Below are 27,586 nucleotides of genomic sequence, written 5' to 3' on the forward strand. Positions count from 1 at the left end.
TACCTCTGTCTCTCAGAAGAGAGATGCCTACTACTAACACTCATCACCTTTTCTAATTGTGCTGGTTGTTGTACAAGGAGCAGATTAGGTTGCTTTACTCAGCTCCAGCATCTCTCCTGATATGATGGGTCTTTCCTCTTCAGTCTGCAGAGTGATGAAGTAGATCTGCAAGGGCAGCTCAGCCTTTGGGGGAAGTCTCTTCCTCCTGCTGGCCCTTGCCTTTTCAAGCTTCCAGTCTTTCTATATCATTGGCTCACCTCCCTTCTGTGTGTGCTGGTGGGGGAGATTTTGGCTGTTTGGCCATGGGGTGCGGGTCCACTGGAACCAGCTATCTAACTTTCTTCTCACTGCATCCTGCAGCTCAGTCACCTGCCGCAGGAGCTTCTTCACCTGGGCACACCTTTTGCAGCAGGTCTTCTGCCTGTCCCTGCTCCATGAGAAAGGTCCAGGCACTTCTTGCAGTCTGAGGTCTGTGGTACAGCCTCTCCCTTCAGCAGTTCCGTCTGCGTAGAGGCATTGGCCGCCCCTGGGGTAGCTGGAGCACACCCCCCCACTGGAGCTGCAGCCTTTACTCTCAGATGAGTGCCTGCCATTCTGCCTTGAGGGTCAGGTAGGATGAGTGCCCTTGGCTGGGGCAGATGGTCACAGAACAGTGTCCACTTGCTGGGTTATGTGTGCTTCAGTCTTCCACTCAGCCAGTGGAATGTCTCTCTTTCAAAGAGACACCCACCCTGCACGAAGTGTCATGCCATACCCTCTTTTGTCACCTTGTTTGAACTGGTCCTGGTCTCTAGCAGTCCCTAGAGCTGCTTTTTATGGGAGTCGGGCATGACCGCTGTTACTCCTGGCATCGTCAGAGCGGCTGGTGTGTCTTAGATTAGTGGAGCAAGATATTCTTAAAATTTTAAATCAAAATATCCGTTGTACCAAAGAAAATTCTTGGAAGTTGCAAAATTATTTAAAAGTGACAAAACAGATTATGTATTCACCCAAGAAGGGAATTTATGTATGTGCGTTTTTAAATAAAGTTGTGTTTCAATAGAAAAAAAAAAAACCAAAAACCAAAAACTGTATTGAGTGTATTAGAAGCAACTGGAATAGAATTTAAAAATAAAGGCTTTAAATTAAATTATTTCATTTAAACATATTTTCTAGGTTTATTTTATTGCACAGATATTTTCATCAAAATTTATATAAGTGGTGGAAATGTGAAGCTATATAAATCCAAGCATGAGTAGACAATTTCTTTTTGATTTTTGGAATACTAACATTTACATGATGGAATTCCTTCAATGGATGTCATTAAATAGAAAAGAGATCTCTTTCAACAAAGGAAACTCAAACTCACTCAGATGGTGTAGGTTAGATAATGAAAATGTCAAGTAGAATTCTATGATCTGGGATATTCTGTCAATATCAGATAATATGATGTATTTAAAAAAAAATTAAAAATCAATAAATTTGGAAGCAGTTTTGCTAGATACCTTTATTCATAATCTTACATGTTCAAAAAGAAAGATTGTCAAGCAATTGGATAGCCAACACAATCTAGAAAAAATAAGTAATCAATATAATCTGCTATTATTTTAAGCTAGTAGTAAGAAACAACTTAGAACTGGAACTAGAAGTAATTTTTTTGGTAGCTTGGTAGGCAAATTTTATGAACATTCACTGAAATTGACTTTTTTGGTATTCCTTGAAATGTCAATGTTAGTTCCAAATATTCTGAAAAGTGCCAGTTTTCTGTTTTAAAAGGTACCATTCAATCGTAGTATGCTTCCTCTTGCAAATGAGTAACAGTTTGTTACTTTATTTTGTTTTGTTTGTTTTCTAAAGTTGCTGAACTTTAATAAAAGACTTACATTTATTATTAACTTTAAATACAAAAGTAATTATTTTTTAATAATGCCCTAAAGTAGAGGTTTACAAGTCACCCTCTAGGAGGGACAAGGACTTAGGCCTTTCCTCCTTGTTTCAGTAGCTCTATCTCGCACAACCCCACATACTGCAGTAGTTCCTGTTATCTTGCTGCTCTCAAAGATGGAGGTTATCTGAGGACTCACTTTCTTGTAGTGATGTGTATCAGAGGATTCAGTTTATCTGCAGTGTGAATTATACTAGTAAAGTGATTAATGAACCTCACTTTAAAATATTTGCTTTTGCTTTCTTATGAATTTGTCTAGTTTTGGCATTCATCTCCTGGGCATTATCATGCCTTTTTTTTTCTGCTGACTTAAACACACATTTGCTCTCAGAAATCTCACATGTTCAAGTTTTAACTTGAGTAAATTTTGGAAGTCTGTTATCGCACCTTAAGTGTTCTGAACCCTTGGGATTATTTTTTTTTTTCCCTGAAAAGCAGAAAGTCAGAATGTTAATAATTCCAAAATGAAACTATCTAGTTATCTTTTGGTGACTTGCCTATGGGGGAGCTCTCTTCTTTTGTGTTATAACATGGATACTCCAACTATATTTGCAAAAATCAGAAATTCAGCTAACTGCTTAAGAAGAACTGCTTGTGAGATTGATTTTTACACAAGATCTGAACTTAAGCCCTTTAAAAATTTGCTTACAATCCACTCTTTGAAGGTTTGAAAAACCCCGTTTTGTTTTTTGTTGTACTTCATTTTACTGGAGTTAATGGTAAAACCGTGATAGAGTTTAAAGCAGAACAGATCTGGGTTACACCCTTCAGAAGGAATTATTTTCTAATATCTGAAGCTCCTTTAGAACCCTCATTAATAAAACTCTGTGTGTGAAAGAATAGCTGTGGAGTTAGATGTAGAAATTGATAAGTGTACTGTACAGTCATCTGTCACATCTCTGACAAGTTTGAGATGCAGAGATTTGACACAATAACCTGCTGATTGTGACTTCTGAAAGAACATAATGTTTCTCAGTGCTTGGAGTGTAGTGTTCTTGTGGAAACAGGCAATAAAATTGATAGTTCATTAAATAAATTAAGGTTTGCAGTTACAATCTGACTTCTGGCTACCAGGTCTCTGTACAGTGCCATTTTCCTGCCTCCATTTTGATCATTCTTTTTAAATGATGAACAGCATCTTAGATCTGCTGAAATTTGATTTGACTTTCCAAAGTTTGACTGCATCAAAAACTCTTTAAAGCAAGTACGTGCACTTGTTTTGCTCACACTTAGATTATTCTCTTGCTCTTCATTCATTCTATGATATTTTTTTTTAACATATTTTCTCCATGTTTCAAACTGAGACAATAAAAAATAGAAATGCTGGAAAGCTTTAATAAATGAATCATCTAGCTTTTAGTTTAAAAAATTATCTTTTCATCTTTAAAGGCTTGTGTACTTGTGGAAATTGGTGCTGAATGCACTTTGTAAGTGGCATTATGGTTCCAACTACAGTATTGTATTGAAAAATTTAAAAGTGCCAATTAACATTGGCACTTTATTATCCATATTGTTTAATTGCTAGCGTGATTCTTGGCATGGTTTTAGCTTACACCAGCTAGCTTTCTCTAAATCAGTCCATGAACACAGGTCAGAGCATTACATGGACTACTTCCAATAGGCAACATGTATAAAGTCATCCTTTTTTCATTTGGGAAGATGATTTATTCTCATAGACATGAGCAGTATTGCGCCTCTAGACCTTAAAGCTAAAACAAACAGGCCCATTTTTGTTAATGGAATAAATAATGCCTTTTAGCATGAAATAAAAATATCCCCTACATTGTCTAACTTGGAGGATGCTGAAGTCCAACAATTGATCTAATTTTTTATATACTCTGTCTGTTTATAAAAACAAAATAGTAATTTTCTTATTATACTTGGAGCCAAACACAAAACTGGTATTTGTCAATAAAAGTTACTAGTTTCAGTTGCCCTATTTTTCATAAGACTAAAACTTCAGAGAAAACCTCATACATAAAACCTGAGATAAGAAAAAATCTTTAGAACTGTATCATGCAACACTTTGAAAGGAGGTGTTGGTGACCTGTGACCAGTAATGGCCAACATCCAGGACAGGGACCTTCAAACAGCTGTCAGTGATTAGAGCTTCATCTCCCACTTCTAGCAGGATCACCTCTGCAGGTGGGCAGCTACCTTTATTCCAGGGTCATGCTTGCCTGCTTAGGGAAAAATGACAAAGAAAATTTGCATTACAAAGAGGCGTGTTAGAGTCTGGTGGAGGTCTGAGCCCTAAGGACTTGAACACCATTACTTGACATGTTTATGTTCCTTCCTCTGGTCTGAAGTTAACGCTACATGTCCATGCTGGAGGGAGGGAAATCTTAAAACAATATAAAAGTGGCCACTGTTCTCAGTGGTTTCTGATGTAGAATATTTCCCAAGCCTATAAAACTAGAATTTAGATATGCATACACTTTTTTTTTTTCTGCAGGATAGGGAATCAAGTATGGAGGATGCAGGATGCAAGGCTGCAGTGTCAGTCTGAAGTAGTAGTCAACAAGATGTTACAAGAATACGTAGAGCTTTTTTAGCTTGTTGCAAATTGGTAACGATGACTGGTTGTAGATAGGTGGTAAATTGTTGTCTCTTTCCCATTTGGAATTTTTGTTTCTTAGAATAGCAGGCAACACATCCTATGCCTAATTTAAAAGGAATCTAAGTTGATTTAGATAGATATAGTGAGTGAGAGAGGAATTAATCATGTTGTGTGCATTGGAGCCTGGCTTAGTAATAACAGTAATTTCCCTCTTTACTGGACAGCTGAGTCTAAGGAAGGTGAGAGGCCATTTTACTGAGGAAAAAGGACCTGTCTTAGCTATGCTGAGCTTTAAAGCCTGCACTCTTTCACTGAGCTTCTAATGTCTTTGATAGTGCAATCTCAGTGTAACATCAGAGGCTTGGGAAGGGAACTGAAAGGATTATTTTTCTGTTTGTTTGCAAAATTTGGAAGAAATTAAATGTACCTGTGACTGGGGAAAAATCTAGACATGTAGGTTAAGTCTTATAAATTTAGTGAACTTGAACTGATTATTTTAAGTGAAGCCAACTTTTAGTGTTGCTGTTCCTCTGGTGAAAACTATTGAAAGATGTTCAACAAGTTACAACATTACAATTTATTTAGTCTGAATACATCTCTAAGCGTGACTGAAATGAAGGTAGCCTTGTGAAGCTGATAGAGTGAATGATCGGTCCATGCTGCAGATACCAGTATGTTCTGTGCTTGCCAACGCTCACCTCGTGCAATGCCAATAGAACTTTTCTTGTAGACATATAACTGTTGTAATATTACCGAGATCCCTCTTAACTCAGTGGTTTTGGGACCATTTACATTGAGAGCCACTAGCAGAAGGAACTTTAATCCTATTTAAAATTCTACAGTTTCCCAGGAAATTAATCTTTATTCCATGACAGAAACAGATGTTGAGTGCAGGAGTCTCTTTAGTTTCAAACAACTGGTTTTTGCATGAGAAGGGGTTAGGTACTGTTCCTTAAACCATCAAAATACCCATGCCAGTCCTTTCCACACCTTGACACTGGATGCTTGCATCTAAGAAAGCCATTCTTTCCAAAGAAAAATCTGTCTGCTGAAGAGAAGAGTAAGCAAACCCTTAACCAGGATTCCTAGGAAAAACAAGTGTGGCAGACTGTCATTTCTAATGATCTGAATTTGTACAGGTTACATTCCAGCTTACACCTTGGTGCTCTCTACAGAGGAAAAAATATTTGTGTCTCTGTGTATATTTGCCTTGCTCTTCCTTTCAGTTTCTTCTTTAAGGTTTCTGTTTAAAACTTTATTCATAAACACCATGAACATTTCCAATCCCAACAGGATAAACTGAATGGAGCAACGGCATTGAATTGCTGTGGAACCTTTGAATTACCATCCAGCTTTCCTTTATTTCCCCCCACTTATTGAACACCCACTGTTCCATTTCTTAATGTTTCTTTTTCTGTTCCTTGTTACTTATCCCACTGCTTTGCTCCCTCTTTGTGCTTGTGTGACAGAGATGGAAAAAAATAAAAGCTACTTTTGAGATGAAAAGTCCAAACTTGCTTTTCTTGGTCTTTTGTTTACCTGTTTCTTGCCAGCATGAACACTAAGTGGTCACAGCGTGGCTGCCATTGTAGTGTGAAGGCCATTTTACTTTTTTAGTACACAATTTCGTACATTAAGATTTCCAGAATTCACAGAAACCGATGTCCTTTTCCTTCAGGTCTTGTAGAGTTTTGAACATCTTTCAATTAACTTCCTGAGCTGATGGTGGCAACTGAGAATTCCTTTATCAGAGGCAATAAGGAACTATTCTCAATCTACTATTTTTTTTTTAAGTTTAAAAAGAGGGAATGCAAGATTTTAGTTATTTTCTCAATCTCTCTGAAAACTGCAGTTAAAGAAATGGTAAAATATATTTTTAAGCAAATAGATATCTGCAGTGACTGACAAGATTGTAATTTATTCTATTTTCAGGGTGGAGCAGAACATAATATTCCAGTGGTCATTTCTAAGATTTCCAAAGAACAAAGAGGTGGGTGTCAGATTAGTACACTGTGTTTTGATGTGCTCCTTAAAGCAAGGTGCATTAAGTGTTGAGATTCTTCAGGAAGTGCTAAATAAATGCTAGTGGTGTACTATTTTTCTCTCTCCATGTCATTAAGATCTCTTCCTTCCTCAGAACTATTCTCTGAAAAAGTACAGAATTTATATTTGGAATATCTTGTAAACACTCTTCAACATGATTAAAAAAAAAAAGAATCTTGTAAAGCATTATATTTAAGGAGACAAATAGGAAAGGATTTAGAGAAGTAATTTTTTTAACAAATTTAATTGAAGTTAATGATTTTGTGTCTTTTATTTCCAAATGGTTATTGCCAGGAAGCTGTAGCAGATCAAATGTTTGGCCGTTAAAGCATGAAAAGAATGCATCTTTTTACACTGGTTAGTAAGGTAATGCTCAGATGGGGGTGGCTAATGGCAGAACCTTGATAATACCCCTGTGTTATTTCAGCATTAGATGCTATGCTGTGTAAGCCTTTGCAGCAAATCATACATAACAAAACTGGTACTGCGTAAGGTCTTAACCATACTTATTTTTAGTGCATGCAGAGGTGGTGCTGAATTCCTATATTGTTTTTAACTGGCAATGTTTTGAAACTATTGGAATGATATAATATGTGCTAGGAAGGTGGATGATTGTTAAACAGCTCATGATGTGCACAATGATGAAAGATGAAGGTTGTGAATCAGTAGTAGTATGATGTATTTAATATCTCTGTTCTGTTTGTGTATATTTGTGTACATTTGTATAAGGTTAGAAACATAAAATTGGAAGCATTTCTCTCCATCTGTAATGCAGTAGTTCTAGGATGCTGCTTCTGCACAACTAAAATGTGGCAGCATAAAAAAAAAATCTCATATTCACCCACACAAATAAAGAGAGGCACAGGGAAATCAGCATATTGAGAACTGAAAGGTGGATATGAAAGCTGTACATAGGGAGGCTATAGAGTAGCATGGAATGAGCCTAAAAAAGGCAATAAGGTTAACTTTAAGGAGTTATACTTGTGACTCTGTTCTTTTCAGTGTACATTTAAGTATGTAATACATAATAATGTGGCATATATTGCCTACACCAGCTATTAAAATGCTATTAAGCACTGCAGGAAAAAATAAGAAATGTAGACTTGAGTTTAATTGAGCACACAAAAGTGCACACTGTTTTCTTTTATTTTTGTCATTTTTTTTTTTTTGCTACGGTAGCTGATGCATTCTTTCTAATCTCAGTATGTAGCTGAGATATAATCACCATTACTGCTTTCAATAAAAATACTGGTAATCTTTAGAGAGCTAGTTTTGAGGGACATCTCTTGTGTAGACGGAGATGACCATCTTGTGGTGTGGAAAGTGTTATGCCATGTGTCCGTACTAGGGATCTTTGATACCGAAAATGCTGTTCGACCCAGAGCCTGTACCTTAAAGATCTGCAGGCTTGGTTCTGCCCTCCTCTCAGTTGACTCCAACTCTTTCTTCGGACCTCTAAACAAGAATGTGACGTTTGATACAATTCTTAAAACCAGCAATGCACATAAGGTGTTTAGGCTAGCACGTTAGCTTGTACATGAAATGTTAGTACATGCAAGCCCAGTGTCTGAAGAAGAATATTGAGATATGCATTTATTTAAGAAAAAAAAATACATCAGAATGTTTATCCTCCAATAATTTAAGCATCCTTTGTTGCATCTTACGAATAAGATCAGTCCTTCAAACATGTACTTGAGTATCATAATTTACATCAATATTGATTCCAGTTATACAACTCATGTAAATAAGTAAAGTTTCTGAGTCAAATGCAATTCTAGTTTTTTTCTAGACAGTATCTTCTGTGACGTTTTTGAATTCTATAGATAAATAATCCCATATAATCTGTTAACATTCCTTAGTTCTCATGTTAGGGGTTATTTATTCTTCATAGACACTTAAATAATCTTTATAATATTTCTTGTGTATTTTTAAAGTATATTTGCGTTAGATCGCTCTGTAACACAACACAAGATTTAAAAATTGCAACTGTAGAATTAGATTTTGTAAATTCTCTTGTGATTTATAGGGTATACCTTTGTTTTTAAAATCAAATTCAGTTTGGCTGGTGATTATGTACAATATACTGATTGTCTAGCTCTTCAGCACATAAAGTGTTATTCAGAATAAATACTCCACTGAGTTTATCAAACATGCTAAAGTATCTTGGGTAAAAGCTTACAAGTTTAATTTCTAATTCATAAGTAGCTCTGGAGTCTCCATGTTGCTTTTTCCTCAGAGTTTGCAAGAAATGATCTTTCACAGTTAAATCGAACTGAGTTCTGCAGTCATTTTCTACTCAGAAAAGTATGCCGTACCTCACCATAATGGCCTGAAAGGTGCTGGTGACTAATGGAAGATGTTTCATTGTCTTGTACTTGGACTGGATAGAATCTTTCATTGTAATACTGATAAACCATTATTTTGGGATTTAAAAAAAAGTCTAAGTAATTTGGAAGTTGTCTGTTGTGGTTTTTTTTTAGATTTTTGTTAAATTTTTTAAAAGATTATTTAAAAACATTAAATTAAATAGGAATACATATACACAAAATGTTCTATGTTTTATACAAAATGAGTGAAAAATATGCTTTCTGTTTTCAGCGGAACTTTCAGGTTTGCTCTTTATAGGAGATGCAATTCTACAGGTGAGTAAAATTGCAAGTTCTTTTGTTTATATTTTTCTAGAAAAGTGAAATTACATCTATACTTATGAAATGTAGAGTAAGTCTTCTCTTTATCTTTTTAATAACAGATTAATGGAATTAATGTGAGAAAATGCAGACATGAAGAAGTGGTGAGCTTTTCTGTTTTTTACTCTGCTTTTGATCTTCTGTATTGAGATGATAGTGTATGCTGATAGCAATGTGCTGGTATCAGTTATATTTGTTTCAGAATAACAATAATACGACTGTACCTTCTAATATGGCAAACTAGGATCTTAGAGTAACCTCTTCTTCGTAAGTTTGTTGTAATTGATGTTCTCAGATAGGTTTTTTTTTTATATTAAAGGTGATTATTTTATTATGCAGGTTTTAGCTGTACATACTCCAACATTTCTTCTTCTGGCTTTTAGCTATCAAATTTCAGCAGTGCTGCACCTTCTGGCTGTGTGAGGTCATTTTAATTTCAAAAGCTGTAATTTGTACTTTGTTGGAGATTTGTTGTTTGGTTGGTTTAAACCCTATTTAAAAATGGAAAGAAAACTTTGTATGCCTTTCATTCCCTGACTGTTATTTAAGAGGATGCTCTCCTTCATTTAAGCTGTTATCAATACGGGTGTATTGATAATATAGTGTATTAAAGAGATTCCTTCTAGAGAAGCCATTTGTATTTGAGAGCTCTATAGTAGGCTGGTTCCCTTGGTAAGTCATCTTTGCATTTGATTTTTTGACTCTTCTTAAGTACTTTTAGAAGTAGGAAAATCTTTACTCCAGAAAAGAATGTCAGGAATGAAACAATTACCAAAGAAATTCTTTAAAATTCGTGTATCTCCATAGAATTTCTACCTGTATTTAAAAAAAAATACACTCTAGCAATGTCATATCTGAAATTTTACTTTTTTAAAACTTACTTTGCCAATTCAAAGAAGCTCTATATTTCGTACAGCAGTTTCTTATATGACAGGTAACTAAACATGTGCCATTCACGTGTAGAAAGCATGAGTTAATAAAGATTAAGTTCTGAGGAGCAAATTAGTGCAGGCTGAAAGATTAGATTCCTGCACTGGTCGTCCTCTTAAAGTGCTTTTGTGCACTGGTTTTGTGTTAGAAGTTTGTCCTCCCAATGATGCTTTATTCTTCAGAGCCTTCATCATACCAGCTTCCATATACACAGGCTAATTGTTGATTTTATAGTACTTTTACACTTTAGCTGTGCAACAGTGATCAGATTTTAATCTTTTTTTTAAGTTCACAGGAGTGTGGTTTAATATGCATCAGTATGGTCAATCTCTCAATGGTATTTAAATAGACTGTTGAAATATCAAGACACGAGAAAAAGATATTACTGAAAGTGTAGACTTGCACACTCAAAGACATATTAAAAATTGCTGAGAACACCAGGATTTTTTTTTTTGAGACAATCTCTTAACTGTTACAATTATACATAGATGTGTTGGCTATTTATGATCAGATTTAAAAAATTTTGTGGGAAAAAGAAAGATTTTGGAAGAGCCAAAAGATGCAGATTGACATACAGTAGCAAGTGACATCATATTAAATTTTGGTTTATACTTTGTTTGTCCAATATAATCTGCTTCTCAAATTCTTTATAGATAATTCTCTCTGAATAAAAAAAAAAGGTGCATCTTACCAGTTTTGAATGTGCCTTTGTGCAAGTGTTTTAAAAGTTTAAGAAGCAGATAAATTTTAAATTAATTCTTTATTTATTTTAATTAAATCTGTACTCTAAGAATAAATCTTAATATTTAAGAATAAATATTAAGCAGTATTTAAATAAGATAAAATGTCTGTATGACATTTTGTATGCTAAAATATGCAGAGGAGTTAGAAATATAAAATATAAAATAAATATAAAGACCAAAGTAAATTAAGTCTGATAATCTTTTTTTTTTTTTCAGAAACATTCACTATTGTGTCTTACATATTTGTGGAGTAAATTTTTTTATAAAGCCTGGTTATAATCCCTGCTGCTATAGTGATGATAGATATGATTATGCATTATACCATCTGTGGTTTAGGCATAGCCCTGAATAAAGGGCAAGTACATGGACTGGTCTGCCAGCAAGAGTTATAGGTGGGATTTTGTCTGCAGCATGCCACTTGTGATTTGCGTTGTTCTATCACTTCTCTTTTGGAGGGTCTTTATCAAATACAGGATCTGTAGCTCTAATCTGAAGTAACAGAGAAAGTAAGTGTGTGGAGCGCAGTTTCTCACAGCAGGGAGTCTAACAGCAGTGGAAACTTAATTTTCAATCCTTATTGCATCTAGGTGCTTTTTAAATGACTATGCAAGGTACATGAGCTCGGAGCTTTGTTTCTTTATGATTTTTTTTTGTAACTAATTAAAACTTAGAAAATATCATATTATACAAGAATATATTAGTGTTCTGGATTGTCTTGATGTCTTAGAAAATATTAATTGTAAACCAGTGTGAAATTTTTGCAGTGTGTAAAGCTGAAGATGCCCATAGGAAATTCAGGCTTCAATCTGTAGTATACATCCTATGAGTGTTTATTCTTTTTCTAGATCCAAAACGTCTTGCTGTTGCAGAAACATTTTAACCATATGTCATATCTTCATAGCTCTGAAATGAAAAGATCTGTGTCAGAATCACTGCAGCCTATAGTATTACACAGATGGTTAGTTGGTCCTGCTATTTCACTGTGCTTTGCTGATAACTGTACTATGCATGTAATTTTTTTTTTCTATTAGAATTTCAAAATTAAGTAGTTTAATCAAATTAGTGGTGTCTTTCAAAGTGGGGAGAATCTCTCTCTAATATGTCGTGAACTTAGTTAGCTTAACAGTTGTGGGCACTCCTTTGTTGTCTTTGTTGTCTTCCATTAGTTATAGCATTCACTGATGCACAGACCATGTTACCCAAAAAAATATACTATCATCTGAAGCCTGAATCTGACAAATAGATAGATATGTATGTAGTCAGATAGATAGATAAGACTCTAATAAGACTGGATAGGTAGTTTTATCCAGCTCTTACTGTACCTTACTGGAGGCCTCTACTCAGTTCCTTTCTATTTTTTCTTAGCTTTAGGTGAATCACTTGATTTTGAGCTTAGTTTTCTACTTGAGAATATTATTTGCTATCATGAAAGCACATTATGAGTTTCTATCAAAGGCTGAATGTCAGCTTGTTGTTCATCTTGGGTTGTAAAGACTCCCCTGTAGGTACAGCATAACATTGCTTTGGTATTAGTGCTTTGCTATCATAAAACAAATATGTTTTCTGTGAGGAAGTATCAGCATAGGAGAAGGTTAAGGAAAAAAAAATCTAGTAATTCTCTTAAAAAAAACCCTCTCAACATCATACTAGGAATTTTACTTCAAAACTGCAGTGTGAACTTGAATTTGGAGGTCAGGCAGTTCATTATATCTTTTAATTTACACGAGTTTGTGCTCTTTCTACTCTGAATTTACTATTTTTTCCTTTTCCAGTCAACTGTCCTTTACATTTTACAACAACACTTTTTAAAGGCTTCTTTCTGATTAATTTGGTCCAACAATGCATGACTTGTCAATCCACACTCCCAGTCTTTTAAGGACTCACAATGGATATGATTATTCATAAGGCTGGAGAATAATATGTCTGTAGTCTGGAAACTAATTTATCTGTGGCCCTTACCTCCATTTATTGTCCAAACATAAAACAGAAATAGATAGGCAATCACCAACATAATGCTGTTCTTGTAGCACATAAGGATGTTTTTGGTGGTTCTAGAGCTAGTCACTACACCACTAACAATGGATGAAATTTTGGGAGAGAGTGAGAGGCCCTGCTGTGAGCTACTTCCTTTGAGCTACTAGTGAGTGGCTTAGGGTAGGAAGAGTACAAGCCAGCTCAGTTGCATACTACCAAGAGTTTTGTGTTGGATCTACTGCTCTTACTGTTATTGGGGTTGTAGCACACCAAAGCATCTGTGATCCATGGGGAAGGAAGAATTTCGGTGGAATGAACACTGGTGTGTTTAAGATTATGTCTCTGCTCTTAACGTTGTGAATAAAGCATCCCAGGTAGTACTAGCATCTGTAGTTGCATATCACTGGGTTCTTTGGATCTTAGTATTTGTTTTTCTCTTAGGAAATAAAAAATATAATTAAATGAACATGGAAATGAAATAATTTCTTATTTCTTGTGTTTAGGGAAAATTCAGGGAACATTTTAAATGAAAAATGATAGTTTGAATATGCCAGTTAATGTGGCATTCGTGCATTCCTTGAAAAGCAATAGGAAAAGCTCATGTAGAGGTAGGTAGGTGTCAAGGCAGCATAGATATTTAGACTTTGGTGGGTTTTATGCAGAGCTAGCTACAGTACGTAGCACCATGTTTCAGTTCAGCTATCAGCTGTGTTTTGCACAAGACATCTTTTTCCAGCAGAATGGCTGATGTGGGATGTCCACGTGCACTGCATCATATCTTTTGCTTCCCCCTTTTCTCCATATTCATTGCAGGGCTGTAGCTGTGCTAGGTCTCCATGAGTCACCTATGTTACATGAAACTGACCGTATAGGGATTGTAGTTGCTTATCTGCAATCATGTGCAGCTGATGAAACTCTTACTCTTTTTGCTTTAAAACTGTGATTTCATTCAAACTGATTTTTAAAAAGAATTATTAATAGTTTGGGTAATGTTTTTCGTAAATGTTTCTTAAGCAGAAGAACGAGCATATTGTATTTGTAAGACAGGATTGGAAACCAGATGATCTGAAATCTCAGTCCATCTTGACTTTACAGATGTATCTTTTGGTATATTATGTTTTTATGTTGTCTTTGTTTCCTTAACTGTGAAACAGAGAACTAGACTATTATCAAGTTTAGCTCACTGAATTATATGAAGTAACTTCAGAATCTGCTATGCAAAAGGATCTCTACATTAATATTGTGCTGTTTGGTGACAGTAGTAACAGCAACCTGCAAATCCAGACCACCACCTTCTCATATTGTGTTGCAGAGATCCTGTACTATATAACTCATAGCACAGCCATTTAATCCTTTCCCTTCTAGACTGAATGGCGACTTTAAATATTGAAGCTGCATAGTCAGTGCTTCTAAGAGATAACCATAATCAATCTGCATTTTGTAATTTCTAAATTTAAAACTTAAATGTGAACTTTTTGGAAATCCAATATTTTCTTCATAAGATACCAAGTTATTACTTTTTCCATACAGCTGCTGTTTTTTATTTGAGGTTTAAGTAATAAAAAAGTGCTAATGTCACCTTAGCTACCCTAGTGTAATTAATGAAAACATCTGTTACAATATATTTAGAATGTCCTTATTGTTCATGAAATTTGGACCTAATAATAATCTGTCAAATATTTCAGCACTGATTTGAAGTAAGTGTACATCAAGAGGAAAAGAACCCAGTAGGTGTAAATAATTTACTCTTTTTTTTTCCTCTGTGGTGGAAATTCCTTGGCTTAGAATATATCCTTGAGCAGGGCTCTTAACACATAGTCAGCTGCTTTTCTAATCTAATTTTAGCTATGGGTTTTGTTTTTTTTTAATGATTTATATATAATTAATTTTTGTGTCAAGCTCAGTAAAGACTTGAATTTATTCAAGTAGTATGATGTTAGAATTTTAAAATACGTTAATGTGTTACTTGTCTTCCTAATTTATATTTTAATTTCTTTTTGTCAGGATACCTGTAGATCTATTTCATCTTTTAAAACTTATCATAAGTACTACTGAGTTTTAACAGACAGGGATAGACTATACTGACATGACTAATACCAAGTCTATGTGATTAATATTGTTATTTCCTTAATGCATAGCTACCGTCCTCAAAGCAAAAATCTATTAGAGTTTAGTGGAATAGATAGTGAAAGATTGAACCACCAGTTACTGTGCCACATCTTCAAATTGTCGTTGGTTCCTCCTTTGTCTTGCAGCTCTATTAATGCTGAAAGCCTGAGCTGCAAAGAAAGAGACAATTAGGGAGTGGATTTAAAGTGTGAACCATGAGACATGCTTTGTCTGTGACCTTGTTTACACTGATATTTTACTGTAAAGACTTAGGTTTCTTTGCTTCCTTAGGAAGCAAATAGAAATATTTTCATGTTTGATGTAAGTGTGTGTGTTTTAGATTCCAGAAGACTTTGAAAGATTTCATTCTGCACAGCATCTTTTAATTGTGGAGCTGTACCTCAGTTTGACTTTGGTGCAGGAACTCATTTTTTTCTTTGCTGTGCATAGATGTAATACTGTACAATAGTTTAAAAATGAAATTGAGCTGGCTGTATGGTAGAGCACCAGAATCTCAGTTATTTTAAATCTGTTTCTGTGTGGTTTATATTTGAAAAGGCATAGTCCACTTTGGCTGGATGTTCTGAGTTTTTTGTTTTACCTAGACTAACTACACCATAATAATCTAGTAAGACTAGACAAGAATAGCATAGAAAGCATCAAAAGCCTCCAAAAGGCAGAGGAAATAAACATACCCAAAGCACTCCAATTTAATGTAGGAAAAATGAAACCTTCTATAGGCGTGAAAAATATCTTTCCTGGTCACTATTAAAAATTTCATTTGCCTATATGGACTAGAAAATACTGTCCCAGTGGCAATAACAGGGTTTTCTTTAAACAGGTAACAACTATGTGGTACAGACTGAAAGCAAATGTTCACCTCTAAAAGACAATCTCTGTATTTCTTATGGCTTGACATGGGCCCAAGGGAGCACACAGGACAAAACAGAGCGGGTGTACTGATTTAGCTAGCCAGAAGGAGTCATAAATAAGAGCTGCCCTCGAAGAAGTGCAAACGAGCATACATATATAGTCTTCTGACATTTTCCCAGCAGTTACAACACCTGATTTAACTCTTCAGAATTGTCATTGTTCTGGCTGTAGTAAAATCAGATTGGTGCCAGGAAGAAACTTTTTATCCAGGGGTTATCTAACACCTGTAGGTATTTTTAGGTTTGTTTTTTTTTTTTTTTTCTCTACAATGGGTCTTTGTTTTTTGACAGTTTGTGCGGTGGAGGAGGAAGAGGAAAGGAGAATGGACTCTATGTATTTTTCAATAGTATCCAGTGTTGGACTGTTCCAGCCAGATACATGGAGGTTTCCAGATGGCCCACCCCATACTTCTCAACCACTAGTATGGTACAGTATGGTACTGGTGTTTTGGTATCTGTTTGTCAGCACTGGGCCTATTTCTAGATGTATACTATTTTCCTTAGTGTTGCCCTCATGGTACTGGTGTCTTTCTAAAAGTTCAATTAGGTACTATACATTTCCCATTTGCTGTTTTGCAAGACTACGGCCAGTAAAGCAGCTTGCGCTAGTGTGAGGTTCACAGATGACAAGAACGACTTCAGTGCAGATGTGGTTACAGAGGGAAGAAACTCTTCATTAAAAATTGCAAAGGTTACTCATTCTTTAGATTTTAGTGCAGAGGCCTGCAGGAGTTGTTGCCTCGCTGTGCTGTTGGTACTTTTCTGAGCTAAATGGGAAATAGTCAGTGCTCAGGCTGAAACGGCGTTGCCAGGATAATGACAGATATCTTTAATGAGGTCTAGCAAATGTACATAGCTCTATTCCACTTCACATGCCCTTGTCAAGCCAGTACTGATTCAGAATATTTCAAAGGTTCTAATTATACTGACCTGTTAAAAGGAAAGTTCAAAGGAATGCTCTACATCAAAAAACTCCCATATTTTAACATGTTGATGTGTGGTAGAAAGTACTGAGGATATTTCTCGATTCCGTGAAATGCTGAAATGCCTTCCCTTCTTATACTATTCTAAGTATAATGTATTTACGTATTAAATGAATAGTCAGACATGTTTCACAAAATCTTCACCACACTCAATCGTCTTAAGGGTTTTTTGACATCTTTTGTTCAGTCATATTTACATGAAAAATCTAGTACAAAACATTTTCAGAATCCCCTGTGCACTTCAGTTCGTGATGTATTACTTCTGAATCACTGATTGCAGAGAGAAGTGTTGGTGAGAGCTAGCATTTACCATAATGCATGCAAACAAATAGAATATTTTGTTTAAACAGCTTTCACCCTGAAAGATGACAAGGTTTTACGGACTGTATAAAGCATCTTTCCATCAATCAGTAAATGAGGTTTTAGACTAAAATGAATCACCCTCACAACAATGGCAACAAGAACAAATAAGTGAGGCAAAGTGTTATTTTTTTCCAATTAGAACACTGGGAGCTTTAGAATTTGGCAATACCAAGACATTTAAATTTTTATTTTTACTGTAACAACTACAGCTTTTAATATCTCAGGAGCTGTCAAAACTAAAGTCTTTGTATCTCAACAGGAGAGTATTATCTAAATGAGAGTGTGCTTTTTTGAATCATCTTTCCATATAGATGTTCCTTAGGTAGCTTTGAATTACGTATCATCAGCACTGGTTTTGCTTATTTTCTGAATTTTTGTAGAAACTGACAACAAAGAGAAAATTGTAAAATCAGAATTATTAATATTTGAGGGGCCTAGACTTTCTAAAAGTGAGGCCTGTAGTTTGTGCATTCGTGATACTCCAAAATATTCACCTAGCAGCAATGTAACAGAATTTAACAAAAAAAAAAATTGTTTTTCTTTTGTTGTTGATGTTGCAATTTTTGCTTCAGAAAACACATCCTCTCTATATAAGTCTATAAGGTATGTTTTTTATAAGATTTTTTTAGTCCTAAATGGTAATTAAATGCTGACAAGAATGGATTTCCATAAAGTTATTGCCTAATTAGGAAAATAAGAAAAGATAAAAAATAAGGGTTGCAATGGGATAAGTAGCCGGATTATTTTGGATGAATAGTCAGATTTCTGCTTAACTTTGAAAATCATGAAGACCTCATGCTGTAAACTGATTAAACCTGTAATTCAACACATTCTAATCATTATGCTGAAACACAAATTAGCTTTTTTACTTACTTGGAATTATATGTTAATCTCTTTTATTTCCAAAATGTCTGTAAATGTCTTCCAGTGAATTAATAGCCCGTGTGAGTACTTCCAAACTCCATTTTGCCAAGACCCTTGAAATTTAGATGCTGATGAAAATGATCCTAAAAGTGTTGAGACAATATTATTTGTGAAATTTTTGTATTATGGATAACTACGTTGGATCTCAGTCCAGAAAAATATTTATGTATTTGCCTAAAAGGATGGTATTACGTATTTTTATGTACTTTCTTTTTTACAAATATTTATGAAGAACAAAGTCATTTTCTCAACTTTGGCTAGATACGGGACAATTATTCTGCAGCAGAAAGGCTGCTATTGCATTAAATGGCATGAAAGTATGTTCTTAAGCATTTTTATCAGCTGAAAACTTTTACCACTGGCACATTCCCTGAAGTACTAAAATATCTTTCTCAGAGATTAGATCCTGAGCTACCAAGAAGCTTAGCAGATTTAACTGCATATATTGGTCGAAAACATTACTTCAAATACAAATTTGTCCAAGGATTATTCTTTATGTCATTGTGAAGTTGATAACATTTAGAACTGAACAAATAGGAATAGGCTTGTACATTAATATTTATTCAAATTTAGAATTAAAATTTGATTGCAAACTCTTTAAGACCATTTTTCATGAGCATTTATATGCTGGTGCTTGATTAGTGTGACTATTCATGAAAAGTAAATGTTAAGGTCATATTTGCCAATAGCAGATTTTATATTGAATATGTAAATGTGAAATTTGCCACTAGCTGTGTGTTTGACCTCAGCCTTGCAATGGGATTAGTGTGAGCAAACTCTTATTCTGGGACTGGTCCTTCTTTTTTCCCCCAGAACTGGGGCTCTGCTTAGTCAGACAAAATATTTAAGCCATGTTTTCAACAATTGTACACCTATCTCTGTTCATAAAAGATTTTAAAAATTAAGAATATACTTCAAAATGCTATGTCAACTGGATTACTTTCACTCTTCAAGCATTAGGAACAGGAACAATAGCAAACATGTTATGTAGTCTAGTAATGTGTATGCGTTTTGAATATTACTAATGATCTTTTCAGAAATTGTGTACTAAAAGTGTACTTGTTTAGTAAATGTTTTAGAAATTTCATATAGCACTCAACTGTGAGAATGCTTATTCTGGTAAACTTGAAGTGTGGGAACAGTTTGACTGAAGGAGCAGGGGATTCTTATATGTTTAACAGATAAGCAAGCGATGCCATTGTTAATAATTATGGCTAGAAAACTCAGACCCTTCAAGTTCATTCCTATAATGAAAAAAAAAAAGTGTGGTATGATCAACTGTGTAAAGAAAGAATTAAAAATCCTTTAAAATTAATAATTTGATTGGAATTATTTCTTCCTGTGAAGAGCACACATTACCTGCAGAATTTGGAGACCTCAGTTCCAAGTTATTGTCCAGTTTCTGATACAGCTTAGTAGAAAAAACATCTCCATTTTCAACTTTGCTTTGATTTTTACTCTTACCTTTTTTAAAAAAGCAGTTATTGTTGAAAAAGCAAAAGCTCTGTCTGAGGCTTTTTGGCTTTAGCATAATATCTTCTAGGAAAAGAAAAATGCATATCCGTTCATAAAAGGATGTCTAGTGATCTTTATTCCAATTGTAACAGGGTACTCTAGGAATCATGCGGATAAATATGGAACAATTTGGTTTATTGTGGAAGTATAGCTGATGTTATTTTATTTTTTTTGTCTAACATGGATAATGTCTTTAGTCTTTTTCATTATACTGAATATTTTATGCAACTTTTGTACAGGGGATGGAGACTCCTAAGTCATTCTTCTAAAAGTTTCCTAGCTAATTGCTGAAATATGGCTATTCGTTTTGAGAGGCCATACACAACATTTTTCTTCCATTCAGTTTATGGTTATCTACTGGAATCTGTTGTGTTCTCATATACTGTTGGATAGCTCATGCACAATAGTTGTTTTTTTTTTTTCTATAATAGTGAGTGCTTCATCATGCACTCTGTGCCATAATACCTGCTCACCACAAGGAAAATCTTAATATTCTGTGTAAGAAATATTGATATTATTATCTGTTGTGTTGGTTTTCCCATTTAGTTTGTTCATAATTTCATGACAGAAGCTCTGACCTATATCCAGCACTGACTGTTTTTGTGGCAGCTCTTTTCATCAGCAGGTGTCATTCCAGTGTAACCTGTCTTTTTGCAGATTACTGAGTGGTAATCAAAAACTTGCTTAAAGACATATGAGGGAAATCTGTGATGGAATATTTAGTATGGTGTATATTATAGTATACTATACCCTTAATAATATATTTCTTTTTTTTTTTTTTTAAGTCCAATAGAATGTCTCATTAAATTTCTCTGCTTTCATTTAAAGATGATTCTATCCATCTTTTACTATTTGAAATTATTGTTAGAGAAAAGCCATGCCAAGAATTGTTGGTAGCCTAAAAAGAATTAGTAAATTATGGTTCTGGCTTATTCTTACCACTTTATATTGGACTAAAACCCACTAAAATGATACTGTTTGCATGAGTGATAAAGATTTCACAAGGATGTTGTGCAGATATAATGAGTAGCAGGAATTTCTGCATATTATCTGTGTATTAAAATATGGCCTAGATTTTGCTTAAAAGAAAAAAAAAATCTTTGAATTTTTGTGTCATGGATCATTGAAGGTAAATGTGCAAAGCCTCTGGAGATTGCTTAATGTGCTACAGGTGCTGACAGCTTTTTTTTTAATATTCTCCATAACATGTAGTTCAAATTAAACAAAAAAAAACCCACCACAATCTCAGTATAGCCTACTGATATAGTTGATTTCCAATTATTATGAAGTCAAAAAACCTTGTTTCTTAAATAAGAAGTCCTCTGTATACTGTTAGGATAGCCTATCGTTCATCTGGCTGTACACACCAGTGCACAGAGGATGCTGTACAACCTTTCAGCAAAGCTGTCTAGAAACCAGTAGATGTTATTATAACAGTGATGTAAACACTTCTTCCATTTCAGTAGCAGTTTTCTTTTGTTTATTAAGGGGATCACACTTTTCTCCCAAAGCGACTTTGGTCAATATTTGATTTTGACAGTGTCAATGAAATTGATCCCAAACAAAATCTGGTTCCTGTCTGAATTTCTGTGCTATCATATCAATGAGAGATTTACCTAAATATATACAATTGTGATGAAAGTGTGTAGTATTGGTAAAAGATAAAATATACATGTTAATACAAGTAGCTGAAACTAGAATTAGGCTTATGGTTTTGTAATATTTGACTGATGGTGGGAGTGAGTAGTTTACCTAAATACATGGTGGTGATTTTATCAGTCTCATAGAGTTGTAATTTACAATTAGAAAACTATCCTAAAGTTTTGTGCTGTCCAAAAGAATTCACATTTCTTATTTTACACCTGTGCAAAAATTGTAGAATAGATACTTTTTAGTTTCAACCACACTAGGAACAGTTCTACTGGTATTTCTAACATTTTCAGAATATTAAGGGGTTTGCCTCATTCATCTTGGCCAATTGTTTTGGAACTCATTAAATATGTAATTACAAAAATATGTATTCATTAATTAGCTCAGAAAGACAGTAGGTGCTCAGCAGCTGAAGATAAAATAATATTTAAAAAGTGAAACAGCTGTATGAATTTTAAGTAGAGGACTTCTTAAAACTGTATAACGACACAGATTGTTTAGTGTAGCTGAGTAATCCTAGAGAAGCAGAGCCATACATGGAGTAGGTAATGAGAAAACAAAGACAGGCAGTTCTGAACTCTGGCATGTACTCACTACATATAGATATACTGAAAAAGCTCAGGAAACTTGAAGAGCGTTTGGGTTGGAGTCTTTTGGTTCTTTGAATTTTTTTTTGTTTTCATAGGTATTTTCTTGTCATGAGTAGCTGCATATCATGTAGAGCTGTGTCCTGGTTTTGGCAGGGATGGAGTTAATTTTTCCTCTCAGTAGCTGGTATGTTTTGGATTTTGTGTGTGAAGAATGTTCATAAACACCCTGATGATACCAGTTGTTGTGAATGAGACCAAGGACACCGTCCTGCTTTCCAAGTCTCGCTAATTTGCAGATGCAGGAAGCTGGGAGAAAGACAGACAACATAATTGATCCAAACTGGCCAAAGAGAGTATTCCATGCCATAAACGTCATGCTCAGTATATAAGTGGGGGCAGGCGAGGGTGGGTATCTGCCTTCCTGGCATCCATCCTTCCTGCTTGTTTTTGCTGGCATCGTTCCCCCTACCTTGCTGGCTCCCTTTTGCTCCTTTGCTTGCTGCTCGGTTTTGTTTCCGTGATCGCTGCTCGGAACGGCTGTATCGGTCATTGGGACATCGGGTGGTGAGAAAACACATATTGTTCACTTTGTATATTTTTGATATCCTTATATTCTGTTATTATTGTAGTTTTCCCTTTTATTTTAGTAAATTGTCTTCATCTCAACCCACGAGTTCTCCTTCCTTCCCAATTCTCTCCCCCATCCCCCTGGGGAGGGGGAGAGTGAGCGAGAAACTGTGTGGTGATTTGGGCTAAACCATCACAGTCATTTTGGCGCCCAACGTGGGGCTCGAGGAATTTGAGATAAGGATTGAGTTTAATTGGGAGCGGTAATGGGCAAAACAGGGATTGAACTTGACAAAAGAGCAAAAAGATTTGGGGAAATTTATGTTCTGATTGTGGTGAAGGGATAAGTGGTGAATTGTGTGTAAATTGCATGGTATATTCACTGTTGGTGTTTTGAGGATATTATTTTGGTTCTTGGTGCGGGGAATTCTTTTTCTTTTATGTTGATGTGTGTGTATTTTAACTAGAGTTCTTAAATACGTAATTCGCAGAGGCGAGGGGTGGAATGTCGTGGTTTTGTTTAGTGGGGGGGGGGCCTATGGTGGTAGCTTCTGTAGGAAGCTAATAAATGCATCTTTATATATTTATATGTATTTATTTGGTCTCAAAATATGTATTTATTTTATGTATTTATTTTTATTTTATCTCAAAACATGTATTTATTTTTATTTGGTCTCAAAATAGAGGAAAATAGATTGAGATTAGATATTAGGAATTTTTTTTTTTATTATGAGGGTTGTGGAACACTGGAACAGGTTGTCCAGAGAGGTGGTGGATGCCCAATCCCTGAAAATATTCAAGGCCAGGTTGGAGGCTCTGAGCAACCTGATCTAGCTATGATTCTATGATTCTATGATTTCTTCTATGGACCACAGTCCCAGACCAATAGTAGTCCATGGAATATAGGTTGGGAAACATTAACAAGACCCATTATTTGGAACTGAAATGCAAAGTCAAAGAATATACTGATTTTCCATATATCATGGAAAATAATGTATTAGAGTTGGAATCTATATAGGGAATTCATATTTTTCATTTTTCAGAGTATGGTATAAAACCTTTCAGTTCAGGGACCTATGGTGTACCCTGTGACCTATGGTCAGGAACTCCAGGGTATGGTGTTCCCACTTTTAATAGACTTAATTTTAATAAGTTCTAATTCCTTGCTTTTCATAGTTTCTCTATTGCAGTAATGTCCTTGTAATGATTTCATATGAACTCTGATGACCAATAAGGGCAGTCTTTAGGGAAATAGAATTCCCAATTAGGGTACAAGACCTAAGAATGCAAATTAAGCACTTGCAGCTATGTTTTTTTTTTTATGAGTGGTATTTATTAAAGATGCTAAGATTAATGAAAGAACAGGAAAATCCTGCAGACCTTTCCTGGCAGACTTTTCCTTTCATAGTTTTTTTCTTTCCTCAGGTGTTTGCATTTATATCCTTTTCTGCGACACTCCTATATTACTTTTGAAAAGATAAATTTGCAACTAAGCAATAATTGCTGTCTATTGCTATTCTGATTGAAAGATTACTAAACATTTTAGTGTTGATTATGGAGCTTAAGAAAGTTTAAAGATTTCCAGAAAGCTATCATCAGATCTGTTAGACAAACTTGTAAGTAATTCACTCTACAAGTATTAGACTTAAAAGTTTAAAAACAAATTCTTTTTTTCCAGCCTGATTGTAAATGTATCACTGACTTGACAATATTCTCTTGTTACCTTGGAATTGCATTGAAGAAAGAACTGACAGGAGTCTTGTGTCCTCTATGTGACACTGACTCCTGTCACATTTGGTCCTCTATTGCCTGATGGATTTTTTTTTTGTGTGTGTGTGAGTTGATTATATTTCCAATAAATTATTTGTGAAATTAATCTTTCTTCTACCTCCTCCTTACACTTACTCATGTTGCTTACCTCTGATTATTTTAGTCATTTCCTATGAAGGAAACTCTCTAGATGTCTCTTGGTGTCAGCTAATATAAATGGCCTACTTTGCATTTAGGCTTGAAACATGATGAAATCTATCTATTTTTAAAGGCAGACCACTTAGTTTTCTACTAGTGCTTTATACAGGAGTCTTGAGGTTGCATGTTTTGTTGCCTCTAAGCCTATGAAAACAGGCAGGGCAAAGATCAATGAAAGAAGCCTGAATATAGCTGTAAGACAACTGGTATAACATTGTCTATCTGAGAAGGCACCCGATGGTCTAGCTTAAATGAGCTGTCACTTGGAATCAAGAATAATTTTGTTTCTAAGTGGTCAGTCTGATGGGACTTGTTAAAAAGCGTCAAACCCTGAATCTCAGTGTATGTTGCCCTGAAATGATCTTTTATATAGTGTCTTAATAGCTGGAGCATTTGCCAAATATCTGCTACCTTGTTTCAGTTCCTGTGTCATCCTGAGAAGCCATAAACTTCTATCTGTCACTTCTCAGAATAATCACTTAGAGGTAGGCTCAGCAGGGTATCTTTGCTTTGTAACAACTAATCTTACTGCACCCCCCTGCCCTTTTTTTAAACAGTGCCAGTAACAAGATACATGCAGAAGAGAACCCTGAATAGAAGGACAAGTCCTCCTGCATCCTCGGCATGTGCACCATTCTGCCCTGCATTTCCTTTTGCTCTGTTTGAGGAGGCTCCCAGTTCCAGTGTGCAGCCCAGTTGTTTTTGTATCTACCTAATACAGTTTCTGGAACCAGACAGCAAAGCTTTAAAACCTACAACTATGGTAGTGTCAAACTATGGTCCAAATTATACTTTGAGTTGTGTAGCCTGAGTTGGAACTGCTGTCATAAAATGGTATTCTAGTTTGCTCTATATATCAGTAAGAGAAATTTTCTGAAGGGAAAAAAAAAAAAAAAAAAAAAGCTTTGGTGGTTTTCACTATTATATTTGTTGATTAACTTTCAGTGTTGGCAAATACTGTGATAAATATTAGATCATAGGTATTAAAAACTCCCCATACACTGATATGCAAATATTCTGTGCTAACTACATGGCTATTACTGAACAAAAGAGTCGATTTTTTGAATAAACATAGTTCAGGACAGTTGTGTGAATGCATTGAGCCTTCAAGCTTTGGGCCTTTATGTGTTTGTCCCAGAATGCATGTTCTGCTATCTGCTGATGGACTTGAACTAGGGCATTGTGTAACTCTGCACAGTGGCTAGGAACGTGTCTTCTATTTTTGCTTGCCCTCCCCCCCACCCCAGATGTTTATAATTCAAGCTGCTCATCAAAGAACTGATTTTTCCTTTAAATCACACTGAAGAGTGGCATTTGCTCCAGTTCAGGAGAATACAGATCTTATGGACTATGAGAGTCTTCTGTTTTAAATCTTTACCACTTCATTAATGGGTAAATTCATTGGTAATTTAAGTGGGAATTTACAGTCGTATTTAGGAAAGAATGCTTACTGAAGTCAGAGGGACTTCATGCTTCAGTGCTTTCCGGAATATATTGAGAGAGACTTCAGCATATGCTCAAATGTTTTCTTGAACTGGAACTTTGAAAGGTTTTATCAAATTAAAAGGCAATATCATTGTAGACATTATTAAAAGTTCAGACTAGTGTTATTATTATGTAGAGATTTTATTCAGCAATATTACACATCACCATAAAATTCACTTCTTCAAATGGCCCCCTTGCAGTCATTACAGTAATTTCATGGAAATACAGACACTGTCGCTCTAGAAACACTGAATCTTCTAATTTCACTCACACGGCTGCTGGCTCAGACAAGCACAACTGTTATTTTAGCCTGTCTCACTCCTGAACATCCTAACTTTATATAGGGCTCTTTATGTAGAAGTAAGTTAATTCTTTATCCCATAGGTAGTATGATTATGCTTTGCATTAGAAAATTTATTGATGGTATTTGATGTTTCTGTTTGTGTAGTTCTTTTCACATCAACTCATTCTACATTAAATATATAGATGATATCTAAAATAACAGCAGGAATTTAATATATAGCCGTAATGTTGATGAGGAGATGTTAAGACTTTTCACTGTCACATCTTCTTCCTTTTACAGGGATGACTTTATTAGACACTGGACACCAAATAATCAATAGCTAGCATTGCTCAATAGATGAAATTTAAAAAAAAAAGTAAATCAAGTAGTAACAACGATAACAAATAGCTTTGCATTATTTAATCTGTGCAACATCTGTATCAACACATTAAGTGTTACTACTATTCGTTGCTAACTACTAAAATAAAAACCTGAGACAGGTGAATTTATATGTCTGAAATCTATGGCTTTGCAGAAGATCTTAAAAATATTAAAGGTCTAGGACTTTATAGAAAAAAACATACATCTTGAATAGTCAGTACAGCCTCTGGAAATAAAACCCCACTTTTTTCTAATTTGTGGTCTAATGTATCAGGAATTTAATGACTTTAACATAATTATATCAAAATATGGAAATAGAGATTGCAAAATTAGAAAAATCCTGAAATTCTTCTAAATGACTACAAATTTTTAAGAGACCATCATTGTTTACAGGAAGTAGAAAATAGTCCTTAGCTTTTTAGTCTTCAGTCATTTTTATCATGCGTACAATATATGATGATGCTGGCAAATAAATCTGGAGCTAGCTTTAAGTTTTCCTTATAAATCAGAAAATATACTGTAACTGAAAAGGATGTATAAAGGATTTAGATAATCTACTTCCCTCTTGTGTTTCAAACTAACCTTGAAATATTTATTGAATTATCACTGCCAGAACTAACCAAAACATGCGTTGTCAGTGATAGTGCTTGACTGACAAGGTATTTGCAATGTATATACAGTAAATGTGAGGGAGCTTTCTTCTATGTAAGAGACCAGGATGGCTGAGCAGATATCTTTCAATTTTTTAATCTAAAAATTATATCATAATTGACAACTGGTTTCTTCAATATGTTAATGAATTTGGTGGTAAAAGCTGATTACTACTTTGTTAGTGGAATGTGCTTCCGATTCTTAGGTCCGTGTGGATATACTTGTGCAGATAAATTCATTTTTCATGAATGTAGATTTTGCAAGCCTGAACAAGCAACACATCTACATGTGACCAAAATGACTCTATAGAGTTTTGAGCTGAAC

At 34.9% G+C, this 27,586-nt stretch overlaps 1 protein-coding gene across 1 annotated transcript in view; it reads left to right on the top strand.

Annotated features, from left to right (window-relative positions):
* The window catches only part of SNTG1 (syntrophin gamma 1), a 355,089-nt gene that overhangs the window by 210,756 nt on the left and 116,747 nt on the right, over window positions 1-27,586 (top strand). The window contains exons 5-7 of the mRNA XM_086742308.1: window positions 6,417-6,474; window positions 9,126-9,169; window positions 9,277-9,318. Of these exons, the coding sequence (XP_086598434.1) occupies window positions 6,417-6,474; window positions 9,126-9,169; window positions 9,277-9,318 (144 nt within the window). The remainder of the gene's footprint in view (window positions 1-6,416; window positions 6,475-9,125; window positions 9,170-9,276; window positions 9,319-27,586) is intronic.

Source organism: Chlamydotis macqueenii, chromosome 2 (genome assembly GCF_036417535.1).
Source record: "Chlamydotis macqueenii isolate bChlMac1 chromosome 2, bChlMac1.mat, whole genome shotgun sequence".
Classification (NCBI taxonomy): domain Eukaryota; kingdom Metazoa; phylum Chordata; class Aves; order Otidiformes; family Otididae; genus Chlamydotis; species Chlamydotis macqueenii.